Genomic DNA, 14845 nt, shown 5'->3' on the forward strand with positions numbered 1-14845 from the left:
ATTCTGCAACTTTACCAAATTCATTGATGAGCTCTAGTAGTTTTCTGGTAGCATCTTTAGGGTTTTCTATGTATAGTATTATATGTCATCTGCAAACAGTGGCAGTTTTACTTCCTCTTTTCCAATTTTTATTCCTTTTATTTCTTTTCCTTCTCTGATTGCCATGGCTAGGACTTCCACAATTAAGTTGAATAATAGTGGCGAGAGCAGACATGCTTGTCTTGTTCCTCATCTTAGAGGAAATGCTTTCAGTTTTTCACCATTGAGAATGATGTTTGCTGTTGTTTTGTCATATATTGCCTTTATTATGTTGAGGTAGGTTCCCTCTATGCCCACTTTCTGGAGAGTTTTCATCATAAATGGGTGTTGAATTTTGTCAAAAGCTTTTTCTGCATCTACTGAGATGATCATATGGTTTTTATTCTTCAGTTTGTTAATATGGTTTATCACATTGGTTGATTTGTGGCTGTTGAAAAATCCTTGCATCCCTGGGATAAATCCCACTTGATCATGGTGTATGATCCTTTTAATGTGTTGTTGGATTCAGTTTGCTAGTTTTTTGTTGGGGATTTTTACATCGATGTTCATCAGTGACATTGGCCTGTAATTTTCGTTTTTAGTGATATCTTTGTCTGGTTTTGGTATCAGGGTGATGGTGGCCTCATAGAATGAGCTTGGGAGTGTTCCTTCCTCTGCAATTTTTTGGAAGAGTTTCAGATGGGTAGGTGTTAACTCTTCTCTAAATATTTGATAGAATTCGCCTGTGAAGCCATCTGGTCCTGGGCTTTTGTTTGTTGGAAGATTTTTAATCACAGTTTGAATTTCAGTGCTTGTGATTGGTCTGTTCATATTTTCCATTTCTTCCTGGTTCAGTCTTGGATGGTTTTACCTTTCTAAGGATTTGTCCATTTCTTCTAGGTTTTCCATTTTATTGGCATATAGTTGCCTGTAGTAGTCTCTTTTGATCCTTTGTGTACATTGCAATGTCTTTTTCAATTCTAATTTTATTGATTTGAGTCCTCTGCCTGTTTTTCTTGATGAATCTGGCTACAGGATTATCAATTTTATCTTCTCTGAGAGAACCAGCTTTTAGTTTCATTGATCTTTGCTATTTTTTTCTTTGTCTATCTTTCATTTATTTCTGCTCTTATCTTTATGATTTCTTTCCTTCTACTAGCTTTGGGTTTTGTTTGTTCCTTGTTCTCTAGCTTTATGTGTAAGGTTAGGTTGTTTGAGATTTTTCTTGTTTCTTGAGGTAAGACTGTATTGCTTAAACTTCCCTCTTAGAACTGCTTTTACTGCATCCCACAGGTTTCAGATCGTCATGTTTTCATTGTCATTTGTCTCTAGGTATTTTTTTATTTCCTCTTTGATTTCTTCAGTGATCCGTTGGTTATTTAGTAACATATTGTTAAACCTCCATGTGCTTGTTGTTTTTACAACAGAGGAATTAAAGAAGATGTGGTACATATATACAATGGAATATTACTCAGCCATAAAAAAGAATGAAATAATGCCATTTGCAGCAACATGGATGGACCTAGAAATTGTTATACTGAATGAAGTATCTCAGACAGAGAAAGACAAATATCATATGATATTGCTTATATGTGGAATCTAGAAAAAGAGTACAAATGAATTTATCTGCAAAACAGAGATAGACTTAAAACTTACCAGGGGGTAAGGGGGGAAGAGGGATAAATTGGAAGATTGAGATTGACATATACACACTATTACAGATAAAATACATAACTAATAAGGACCTACTGTATAGCACAGGTAACTCTACTCAATACTCTGTAATAGCCTATATGGGAAAAGAATCTAAAAAAGAGTGGATATATGTATTTATATAACTGATTCACTTTGCTGTACGACTGAAACTAACAACATTATAAATCAACCATACTCCAATAAAATATTTAAAAAAATAAAAAAGAAATAAATGAAATGCATTAGGGTTTAAATTCCTTCCCATTAAATATTTTTTTGTTTCTCCATTTTTTATGTTGTGTGTCTGTTTCTGTCAGAGGCATAACTCACAAATGGATATATCTAATAAGCAAGTTTGCTCTGAGAGGTTAGAAAGTGTTGGGTCGCTTTATACATCCCCTGCTAGTGGACGTTATTAATTATCATGATAGATTTTGAAATGTAGACTCAGGAACTATCATCTCTTCTGACTTTCACCAGTGTACCTGCTGCCAGTGGTCCCTCTCAACTTCTGGTTTGCTGCTTTCTATCTAATGAGCTCTGGGAAACCAAATTAAGATTGTTAATAATGTGAACAAACTCAGTGTAGCTAGGCCTGAGGGAGTGGCCAGATGTCCTCTTCATGAGCATGTTACCATTATAGTTAGTGCACAGTTCTCATGACACGTGTTTAATGTCTCATTCATTTTTATATTCCCAGAGTCTAACACACTACTTATCAACTAGCAGGTAAAGAATAATGGTTGTTTCACTGAGTGAATTCTCGCTGGCTGCTTTTGTTTTCATCCCTTGGGTTCTTTGATGTATTTTAGAAAGTGTGATTTCCTAGATAATTGTCCACTATGTAATGGAGATATTACTTTAATTCCTCCATGATCAGTGTGAAAGCTTTTTGAGATGTGAAAATTATGACAGAAATTTCAAGCCATTTCTTGGAGGTGAGTCATCTTACAAGTAGATCAGAGCTGTTTGATGTCACATTTTATAATGCTGAGGCTTCTGAGTGCTTTGGCATAGTAATTATCCACCAGTAATTTGTTTAGGGCTCTAATGCTCGGGTTTGTCATTCATGTCATTCCTCAGTACTCTTGCCCAAGTTAAATATAAAGCAATGTCAGGGTAATAAAAGCTGTGGTTAAAAAAAATTAAAGCAAACATCTCTTCCTATTGCATGAATGGTATTAAATCAGGGTTGCTGCCTCGAACAGTGGCGAGTACTGTGTGAAAGCTCCTGGGAATATGTTTATTCCCTGTTCTCTGTAATACTCTTTTTTCTTTGTGGCAGGCTTCTTACTGATTATTACACCTAAAATTCAGGCATCCAGCGGGCTGCCTTACCTGTGATGATTTAGTTTGGGTGATACATTCATCTAAACTACTCCACTTAAGGATAACTTAATTAAGAGAATACAATTTGCCAGCACTTTTCTGCTTCTAGAGGAATATTACATTAGAGCATTCAGCGATTTGCACTTTCTGCAAAAACACAGGCAAAAAAAGAGGAATCACTCGGTTTTAAAGGTGAATGTAACCTGAGAATTCACCGATGCTACCCTTCCTTGTCCAAAATATTTACTAAACCAAAATGTTAACGTGTTAATTAAAACTGATGTGACTTAAAATACTTCACAGTTTATTCCAGAGTAGCTGTGCTTATCTCATAGAAAGGATAGTGAGTTGCAGGTGGATGGTGTTTTTACATAATCTTTGTGCACATAAACAAGTATAAAATTATTATTCCTATTATACCATTGAAATATTTTCAAGTGTTAATTTAAAGCCCCATTACGTATATAATTAAACTTTTAATCCTTTAATTGTTCTAAATTTTGTTTTTCTTTTTTTTGTTTAAAACTTTAATTTTATATTGGAGTATAGTTGATTTACAATGTTGTGTTAGTTTCAGGTGTACAGCAAAGGGATTCAGTTATACATATATCTATTCTTTTTCAGATTCTTTTCCCATATAGGTTATTACAGAGTATTGAGTAGAGTTCCCTGTGCTATACAGTAGTCCTTGTTGTTTATGTATTTTACATATAGTTGTATATGTTAATCCCAACCTCCTAATTTATTCCTCCCCCTACCCCCCTTACCCCTTTGGTAACCATAAGTTTGTTTTCTAAGTCTGTGAGTCTGTTTCTGTTTTGTAAGTAAGTTCATTTGTATCATCTTTTAGATTCCACATATAATTGATATCATATATTTGTCTTTCTCTGTCTTAGTTCACTTAGTATGATAATCTCTAGGTCCATCTGTGTTGCTGCAAATGGCATTATTTCATTCTTTCTTATGGCTGAGTAGTATTCCATTGCATATATGTACCACATCCTCTTTATCCATTCATCTGTTGATGGACATTTAGGCTGTTTGCATGTCTTGGCAATTGTAAACAGTGCTGCAATGAACATTGGGGTGCATGTATCTTTTCAAAGTATGGATTTCTCCATATATATGCCCAGCAATGGGATTGCTGGGTCATATATGGTAGCTCTGTTTTTAGTTTTTTAAGGAAACTTCAAACTCAAGATGGATTAAAGACCTAAATGTAAGACTGGATACTATAAAACTCTTAGAGGAAAACATAAGCAGAACACTTTTTAACATACATCACAGCAATATCTTTTAGGGTCCATCTCCGAGAGTAACGAAAATTTTGTTTTATTTGTATTACTTGAGGCTTATTTCCAATTAAGAAGTATAAAATGATTGCTGTTTACACATAGGTTTCTTATTTGTTTCTTTAGATTATTTATCTCAGGTATATATTCTGAATATAACCATATGTTTTATATATATGTCAAACTCAAAAGTGTTATTCTTTTTCTCCATGCAACTGCTCAAAATTTTAATTGGCTCTTCTATTTCTGAACTTGGACAAGGGATTTAAGATTTTTCAAACTGCAGGTCACATTTTATTACTTCAATATGCATGTTTTTTGAAATGGCAAAATCTCTCAGGGCTGTGTGATTTTCACTATTGTGTATGCGCATGCGTGTGTGTGTGTGTTTAAAGTTCATCTCCAAACAAAACTGAATAAATCCTGGAACACATTTTCTCTCCATGCCTGAGAAATGCAAATTGTTATAGGTCAGTTGCTGAGAGGTCTTGTCTGTATCTTGGACATCTTGTTTGCAATTTGTTTTTCATTCATTCCAAGCATACCCAATTCACTTTACGTTTGCCTGTTATTCACATGTTTTTCAGTTGTCTGCAGAGTTCACTTTAACTTGCAGAAAAACTATTCTCGCTTGACTGTGCCTTCCTAAATGCACTGACTAATGTTTATAAACACACATGTGTCTTAATATGCAAGAGCTGCTGCCCTAAATTTCTAGGGTCAAGAGGGGGAAATCATGGCACACACACCACCTTGATGACTCATTCTACTCATATCCAAAGGAATACTAACGAACAAATAGGAGAGATCATAGCTAAGCAAACAAACGGATCTGCCTTGTGATCGTAGGATCACACATACCAATGCACACCCTAGAAAAGACGCTTTTCAAATGCAGGCCAAGAGCCCATGCTTGGGGTCCCACAGATCTGGAGTCCCATTCTAGCCTAGCATGCACTAGCTGTGTAACCTTGGGTGTGCATTGTAACTTCTGAGTTTCATTTTCTACAACTGATAAAATGAGCAAACTAGCCCCACCTCATGGGATTGTTATAAGGAAGGAAGGAAGGAAGGGAGACACCTGTGAAATCACCACTGGTGTACTATAAACCAGCTGTCTCTCTGTTTTAAACAAAAATAAGCCTTGATGTGACTTGATTTGTAATGTGATGTAAACACTCCCACCATGGCTGATTTTAAATCATGAATGATTTAACAACCACCTGGTAAAGTTCCTGAATATTTAACAGTCCCCTGGTAGCAGCCAAGCCCAGCACACCACTGCTAGCCTTTAACAAATGGTAGTAATTATTTCTTAATAGTTATGTTTTGTCTTCCATTGATCTAGAAAAAATTTGGCTGTTTGGTGAAATTCTGTATAGATGGAGATATGAAAGCTGAGGGAAGAATAGTAATTTATACAGTTTAAAATATTAATGATTTCAAATAAAAAAGAGCTACCTAAATAATTTTGAAAGTAGGCAAAAACTTAGAAGAAGAAAACAGAATATTAATAATAAGAAAATATGCTAATAAGACGTTTCAAAAGTAAGAATAAGGATCTTTTTGTAAGATATTCTAGATTGATTAATGTTAGCTTTTCAAGGTTGGTTAGAAGGGGCTCCACGTTCTTGGTCTTATATTCTTTAATTTACGTGAACAAATCCTAAGTAGAGAGTTGCGTGTATTTGGTACCTAAACAGAGAGAAACTGACAGCCTATATTTTAAAACCCAGTGCTTTACAAAAAAACTTTGTTTTCATTTTAACCAATAACTGTTTTATATCATTCAAGACTGATTTTATTTTATATTTTTTTAAATGAAGTATAGTTGATTTACAGTGTGTTAGTTTCAGGTATACAGCAAAGTGGTTCAGTTTTATATATATATATATATATATATATATATATATATATATTCTTTTTCATAGTCTTTTCTTCTTTATATGCATATTCTTTTTTCAGATTCTTTTCCCTTATAGATTATTATAAAATATTGACCACAGTGCCCCATGCTGTACAGTCAGTCCTTATTGGTCCTTATTGGTTATCTATTTTATATATAGTAGTGTGTATATATTATTCCCAAATTCCTAGATAAGTCAAGACTGATTTTAGATTTTTAAAGTTTGCTGCAACCATGTATGTTTTGAAATAGTCCTTTACTGAGTAACCTGGTTTTGTTTTTGGTAATAATAAACATTTTCATGCGTGGTCTGAGAGTCGGATAAGGAATGGCATACTGGACCTGAAACTGCTCCAGAACATCTAGACATGTGGAGCCTGCAAATAGCTGTCATGTAACAATGAACTTCTCATTTTGCAGAGTACTAAACTGTGGGTGATTGAAGAGGAAGTCATCAGAATTAAGGATGGTTGATTGAATCATCCTGTGCTGAAAGCTGCACTTTCCATGTGCACTTACTGTACCCTGAGCAGGCAGTGCTGGGATAACTCACCTAGGGAAGAGTGTGGGCAAACCCGAAGGCATTTTGGTGACTATAGGCTGACTTAATCCAGTAAAACTCCTCTGTCCATTTCATCAAAAGGAGACTCTAGCGTGGGGTCACTGAAAGGAGACAGAAATCATCGGCACTGTACCTAACATGGTATTGCCTAGAACAGCAGGTTTGCACACCCAGAACAGGGCTGGGAGGAAGAACCAGGAGGACTGTGTACATTAGAACCCCCAAACTGTTGTCCTGCTAAAGTGAGAGATCCTCATTGCAGCATGTGGCCCCAGGTGCAAATACCTGCTTCTCTGGGGAGGCACATCTCTTCCTAAATGCACGTGCCTGTGTACACATTTATTGCTCCTAGAAATGTACTGCATGTGCATGAAAATACAGTCCATGAAGTAATTAAGTGGCATTTGGGGTTTGATCAGATTGGGGGAAGGAAAGAAAGACTGCACCTTCTTTCTCTCACCTGTGTAAATTAAAATGTTTCTCGGGGTGTGAAATGCCTTTATGATGACCACAAACCTAGTAAAGGGTTAAGTGTACCATGGTTAAGCTGATACACTTTTTTAAGGCTCATATTACATTTTTAAGTAAAGCAAAAGGGAGGAACCTTATTTTTTTTTCCATTGACACAAAATGTGATTACTTGCTGTCCTCCTGGAAAGATAGATGATCAGCCTTCTGGATGAGGCCAGCTGTTATGTCTATAGATTAGATGCAAAAAAAAAAAAAAAAATCAGTGGGTAGCTCTTTCATCTGTCTATCTTTTGAACCCTCTCTCACAAAACTAATTCATTAATGAAAAGATTTGGCATATTACAAGCTAACATTGGAAGCTTTACCCAACAGGTATATTTCAAGGATTGTCGGGGCAGAATTTCCAGAGACAATTCAGTACTGCTGCTTCTTTTATTAACTTACCTTCTCCCCACACCCCACCCCTCTGTATCAGATTTTTCTTTTTCACGCAGTTCACTCTGCAAGCAAAAACCAGAGCTGAGGAGAGCTATTTAGAAAATGAAAATATATTTAGGATGCTTTGCAAGCTATTTTAAAAAATGTATTTCTCTCTGAGCTACTTAAGGTGTGAGCTGAAGGATTGGAAACATGAAAAATCCTAGTTTATTAAAATCCTGGATTTAGGGCTTTTCTGTTAGATGAAACTCTGCCTAACGAGAAAGTATTAATATTGAGTTAGGTATATAGGCTTTGAAACATAATAATTATAACGAGACCAATCATTTATTAAATGTGTATTGTCTACTTCCTATCACATTATGTCACTGATCCTCAGAACATCTTTGTAAAGTCAGTGCTTTTATTATTTTCTCCCTTATGTAGGAAACTAAGGCTTAGAAAGTAATTCATCCAAATTGATACTGCTGTAAGAGACGGATTGGGGATTTCAAGAAGGGCCAACTGATGTAGAATCCACATTTTTGGCCACTCAATTATATTTTTCATCATAATTCATAATTTCACACTGGTTGTGTTAGGAGGTGTGCAGATTGACCCGTTTTTGTGTGGATGGTGGTGTGGAATCTTGGAGTAACTGACACCCTTGTTTTTTCTGCCTACAGGCCCCTGGGGAAGGTGTACAGGAGACTGTGGGCCAGGAGGAATCCAGAGTCGTGCTCTTTGGTGTTTCCATTTTGAAGGGTGGACGAGTCACCTGTCTAACTGTGATGAGAACAATAGGCCTCCGAAGGAAAGAAGCTGCTTCCGAGTCTGTGACTGGCACAGAAACCTCTTCCAGTGGGAGGTTTCTGACTGGCAGCACTGTGTGCTTGTTTCTCCCACCCTGGGGCAAGCCAGACCTCGGGCTACAGAGTGCGTGACAGCCCAGCATGGGCTGCAGCACCGGACGGTGCGTTGTGTTCAGAAGCTGAACAGAACCGTGGCTGTGAATGAGATATGTGAACACTTTGCCCCTCAGCCTCCCACAGAACAAGCTTGTCTCATCCCTTGCCCACGGGATTGTGTGGTCTCTGAGTTCTCACAGTGGTCCGGGTGTAGCAAGGGATGTGGGAAGCAGTTACAGCATAGAACTCGCTCAGCCATTGCCCCCGCTCTCTATGGAGGGTTGCAGTGTCCCAACCTGACTGAGTCAAGAGCCTGTGATGCTCCCATTTCCTGTCCTCTTGGGGCAGAGGAATATATGTTTAGCCTTAAAGTTGGACCTTGGAGTAAATGTCGACTGCCTCTTCTCAAAGAACTTAACCTAAGTGGAAGAACCGTTCTGGATTTTAGCTCTGATTCGAAGGAGCTGGTCACCTTTAGACATCAAAGTTACAAGGCACATCACCATTCCAAGTCCTGCGACATAGAGATAGGTTATCAAACCCGCCAGGTTTGGTGTACAAGAAGTGATGGAAAAAATGCTACGTTAAGGTAGGAGGCCTTCAGTGTTTATATCTTTGATTCATTTAAATATTTTGCAGTGTAATTTTATAAGATTTCTTTATGATTTTCTACAACAGGAAAATTGTGATGAGGTTTGCGATTTGAGTTTTTAAAAGTTTCATTTGAGAAGTTTTCAATTTCAAGTATAAGTATTTTAGAGTCTAGGCCAGCAGTGCTCTGAACTCGGGTGTAATTAGTGTAGTAGTGCAACCATATAGGATAAGTCATCTATTTTCACATATCTATTTTATCAATATGTCACTTAAAAAAATAGATCTTGTGCCATAACTATCCATCAACAAATGAATTGATAAAGAAGGTGTGGTATGTATATATATATAATGGAATATAGCTCAGCCATTAAAAAGAATGAAATTCTGCCATTTGTAGCAACGTGGATGGATTCAGAGGGCATTATGCTAAACGAGATAAGTCAGACAAAAATAAATACCATATGGTATCATTTATATGTGGAATGTAAAAAATACAACAAACTAGTGAATAAAACAAAAAAGAAGCAGACGCCTACATATGGAAGGCAAACTAGTGGTTACCAGTAGGGGAGAAGGAAGGGGTAGGGGCAATATAGGGGTGGGGGAAAAATGGAGTTATTATGGGATTATATGAAATCATATGTGTAAAATTTTTGAAAATTGTAAAGCATCTTTCCTTCCATAAAAAAATTGGTCTTTTGTTACTACAGGAATAAAAGACTAAACCATTTATTATAATGATAAAAATTCAAGTTCACTCTCAAATTTGGGATATAAATTATGTAAATATTTATTGTTCTTCATGTTTACATTTTTTAAAATTGTTTTTGGTTTGTTTACTTTGTTTCGATGATTAAGCAGGTTCTTTTACATCTGAATTGTAGATATTTTATAGTAGTGCTAATACCAATAAGTTAATCCAAGAATGTTTTCTTTGGCATTGATTTGATTAAAAATATTAACTTGCACAGCAATAATTAGAATTATAAACCTATAGAGGGAATGGACTAAAACTTTTAAAAACAATAGTTTAGGGCTTCCCTGGTGGCGCAGTCGTTGAGAGTCCGCCTGCCGATGCAGGGGACACAGGTTCGTGCCCCGGTCTGGGAGGATCCCACATGCCGCGGAGCAGCTGGGCCCGTGAGCCATGGCCGCTGAGCCTGCGCGTCCGGAGCCTGTGCTCCGCAACGGGAGAGGCCACAACAGTGAGAGGCCCACGTATCGCAAAAAGACCAATAGTTTAGGCTTCAAAATTATTTGTAATTGTTTTACTTTACATGGTCGTATCTTGATGTAAATCATAGAAATATGTTAAAAGTAGTATCTGTTTACTTTTCTCCTGGAAGGTCTTAAATGAAGTCACTGATATATTACCAAATTTCTTCCAAATTAAGATGCCTTTCAGTAGTACTGGAATTACCAAACAATGCAATACTCATTGCTAGAACTGATCATTAGCATCAGTTACTGTTTTCTTAGGATCCACAGCTGGCTCAAAGGACTACCTCTGCTATTTCAGAGCAAAGTAATGTGATGATTTTTTTCTTTTTTCCCATTTGACTTCACAAATGAGTGTATTTTATCTTTGATGCTTCTTTCTAATTTATGTGATGTAACTTGGCAAGTCCATTGAAGAGTGATTTTCTGCCTTTCATTGACTGCCTCTGTGAAGCCAAAAAGATTAAGCAGATGATTTGGGTGATTATTGTTTGAATACGTATGTGTGATTCTGTACAAACATTGTTTCTTAATATCCTATATTGGATATTACACAGAATGTTTTCAGTCTATAATTTACTTGTTTTTTTTTACCATGTTCTATTTTTTATCAACAAATTAATAGACTTTACTTTTTAGCGTGATTTTAAGTTTACAGAAAAATTGAACAGCAGATCTAGAGCTCCCATGTATCTCCTCATCACTCCCTCTCCACACATACACAGTTTCATACACATATCTTGCATTAGTACAAGTTGTGTAATACATTTGATACAATGGATGAGCCAATACTGATACATTACTGTAGCCCAGAGTTTACATTAGAGTTCATGTTTGTGTTGTACCTTCAGTGGGTTTGGACAAATGTATAATGGCATGTATCCACCTGTACTATATCATACACAGTAGTTTGATGATACAAACTACACAGTAGTTTGATGATACAAACTACAAACTCCTGTACTCCCTCTACTGATCCCAACTTTCCTCTCCCCAAACCCCTGGAAACCAGTGGTCATTTTACTGTCACTTCCAAGTTTCGGCAGTTATAAATAAAGATGCTGTAAACATTCAGGTGCAGATTTTATGTGAATGTAAATTTCAACTGATTTGCCTAAATACCAGTGGGCACTATTCCTGGATATTATGATAAATTTATGTTCAGTTTTGTAAGAAATTCCGAAGTCTCTTCAACACTGGCTTTATCATGGGAATTCCTTTTGCTTCACCCCCTGGCCAACGTTTGGTGTTATCAGTGTTTTGGATTTTAGCTATTTTAATAGGTGTGTAGTAGTACCTTGTTTTAATTTGCAGTTCCTTAATAACATATGATGTTTAGCATCTTTGCATAAGCTTATTTTCCATCTTTCTCTTCCTTGGTGGGGTGTCTGTTCAGATCTTTTGTCTATTTTTTAAAAAAGTTTTTTATTATTGAATTTAGAGTTCTTTATATATTTTGGATACCAGTCTGTATTCAGATATGTATTTGAAAAATATTTTCTTCTAGTCTTTGACCTGTCTTTTCATTCTATTAACAGTGTCTTTCACAAAGAAGTAGTTTTTTAACTACTAGAGCTAATCAATGAATTTGGTAAGGTAGCAGGATACAAAATTAATGCACAGAAATCTCTTGCATTCCTATACACTAATGATGAAAAATCTGAAAGTGAAATTGAGAAAACACTCCCATTTACCATTGCAACAAAAAGAATAAAATATCTAGGAATAAACCTACCTAAGGAGACAAAAGACCTGTATGCAGAAAATTATAAGACACTGATGAAAGAAATTAAAGATGATACAAATAGATGGAGAGGTATACCATCTTCTTGGATAGGAAGCATCAACATAGTGAAAATGACTCTACTACCCAAAGCAATCTACAGATTCAGTGCAATCCCTATCAAACTACCACTGGCATTTTTCACAGAAATAGAACAAAAAATTTCACAATTTGTATGGAAACACAAAAGACCCCGAATAGCCAAAGCAATCTTGAGAACGAAAAACAGAGCTGGAGGAATCAGGCTTGCTGATTTCAGACTATACTACAAAGCTACAGTAATCAATACAGTATGGTACTGGCACAAAAACAGAAGTATAGATCAATGGAACAGGATAGAAAGCCCAGAGATAAACCCATGCACCTATGGTCACCTTATCTTTGATAAAGGAGGCAAGATTATACAGTGGGGAAAAGACAGCCTTTTCAATAAGTGGTGCCGGAAAGACTGGATAGCTACATGTAAAAGAATGAAATTAGAACACTCCCTAACACTGTACACAAAAATAAACTCAAAATGGATTAAACACCTAAATGTAAGGCCATACACCATCAAACTCTTAGAGGAAAACATAGGCAGAAACCTCTATGACATAAATCACAGCAAGGTCCTTTTTGACCCACCTCCTAGAGAAATGGAAATAAAAATAAAAGTAAACAAATGGGACCTAATGAAACTTCAAAGCTTTTGCACAGCAAAGGAAACCATAAACAAGACAAAAAGACAACCCTCAGAATGGGAGAAAATATTTGCAAATGAAGCAACTGACAAAGGATTAATCTCCAAAACGTACAGGCAACTCATGCAGCCCAGTATCAAAAAAACAAACAGCCCAATCCAGAAATGGGCAGAAGACCTAAATAGACATTTCTCCAAAGAAGATATACAGATTGCCAACAAACACATGAAAGAATGCTCAACATCATTAATCATTAGAGAAACGCAAGTCAAAACTACAATGAGACCTCATCTCACACCGGTCAGAATGGCCATCATCCATAAATCTAGAAACAATAAATGCTGGAGAGGGTGTGGAGAAAAGGGAACCCTCTTGCACTGTTGGTGGGAATGTGAATTGGTACAGCCACTATGGAGAATTGTATGGAGGTTCCTTAAAAATAGAACTACCATACGACCCAGCAATCCCACTACTGGGCATGTACCCTGAGAAAACCAGAATTCAAAAAGAGTCATGTACCAAAACATTCATTGCAGCTCTATTTACAGTAGCCAGGATATGGAAGCAACCTAAGTGTCCATCAGCAGATGAATGGATAAAGAAGATGTGGCACATATATACAATGGAATATTACTCAGCCATAAAAAGAAACGAAACAGAGTTATTTGTAGTGAGGTGGATGGACCTAGAGACTGTCATGCAGAGTCAAGTAAGTCAGAAAGAGATAAACAAATACCGTATGCTAACACATATATATGGAATCTAAAAAAAGAAAAAAATGGTCAGAAGAACCTAGGGGCAAGACAGGAATAAAGATGCAGTCCTACTAGAGAATGGACTTGAGGATACGGGGAGGGGGAAGGATAAGCTGGGACAAAGTGAGAGAGTGTCATGGACATATATACACTACCAAACGTAAAGTAGATAGCTAGTGGGAAGCAGCTGCATAGCACAGGGAGTTCAGCTAAGTGCTTTGTGACCACCTACAGGGGTGGGATAGGGCGGGTGGGAGGGAGGGAGATGCAGGAGGGAAGAGATATGGGGACATGTGTATATGTATAACTGATTTACTTTGTTATAAAGCAAAAACTAACACACCATTGTAAAGCAATTATACTCTAATATAGATGTTAAAAAAAAAAAGTAGTTTTTTATCTTAATGAATTCCAATTTGTCAATATTTCTTCCGTGGATCATTCTTTGGTGTTATATCGGAAAAAACATTACCAAACCCAAGGTCAACCAGATTTTCTCCTATGTTATCTTCCAGAAGTTTTAGTTTTGCATTTTACATTTAGGTCTGTGATCCATTTTGAGTTAATTTTTGTGAAAATCTTGTGGTCTGTGTCTGGATTCATTTTTCTACATGTGAATGTCCAGTTGTTCTAGCACCATTTGTTAAAAAGACTATCTTTTCTTCATTGAATCACCTTTGCTTCTGTGTTGAACATCAGTTGACTGTATTTGTGTGGCTCTACTTCTGGGCCCTGTATCTTTATTCCATTCTTCTATTTATCTATTCTTTGCCAATAACACACTGTCTTAAATACTGAAGCCTTATAGTAAGTCTTGAAGTTGAGTAGTGTCAGTCCTCTGAATTTCTTTGTATTTAATATTGTCTTGAGTGTTCTGGAGCTTTTGCCTTTCTATATAAACTTTAGAATCAGTTTGTGGATATTTACAGAATAATTTGCCAGGATTTTGACTGGAAATGCTTATAATATATAAACAATTTAGGAAGAACTAACATCTTGATGATATTGAGTCTTTCTCTTCAGGTACATGGAATATTTCTCCATATATTTAAAACTTCTTTGATTTCTTTCATCAGAGTTTTGTACTTTTTCTCATATTGGTCTTGTATATATTTTGTTAGACTGACACTTAAGGATTTTACATATTATTGGTACGAATATAAATGTGTTTTTATTTTCAAATTCTAATTATTCATTGTTGTTATACAAGAAGGCGG

The 14845-nt window shown here is 36.3% G+C and overlaps 1 protein-coding gene across 1 annotated transcript in view; it reads left to right on the forward strand.

Moving 5' to 3' along the window:
• THSD7B (thrombospondin type 1 domain containing 7B) overlaps positions 1-14845 on the forward strand; it is a 701170-nt gene that overhangs the window by 72163 nt on the left and 614162 nt on the right. Inside the window, exon 2 of the mRNA XM_007456952.1 lies at positions 8377-9187. Within this exon, the coding sequence (XP_007457014.1) occupies positions 8377-9187 (811 nt within the window). The remainder of the gene's footprint in view (positions 1-8376; positions 9188-14845) is intronic.

The sequence above is a fragment of the Lipotes vexillifer genome, unplaced genomic scaffold, assembly GCF_000442215.2.
Source record: "Lipotes vexillifer unplaced genomic scaffold, Lipotes_vexillifer_v1.1 scaffold1211, whole genome shotgun sequence".
NCBI lineage: Eukaryota > Metazoa > Chordata > Mammalia > Artiodactyla > Lipotidae > Lipotes > Lipotes vexillifer.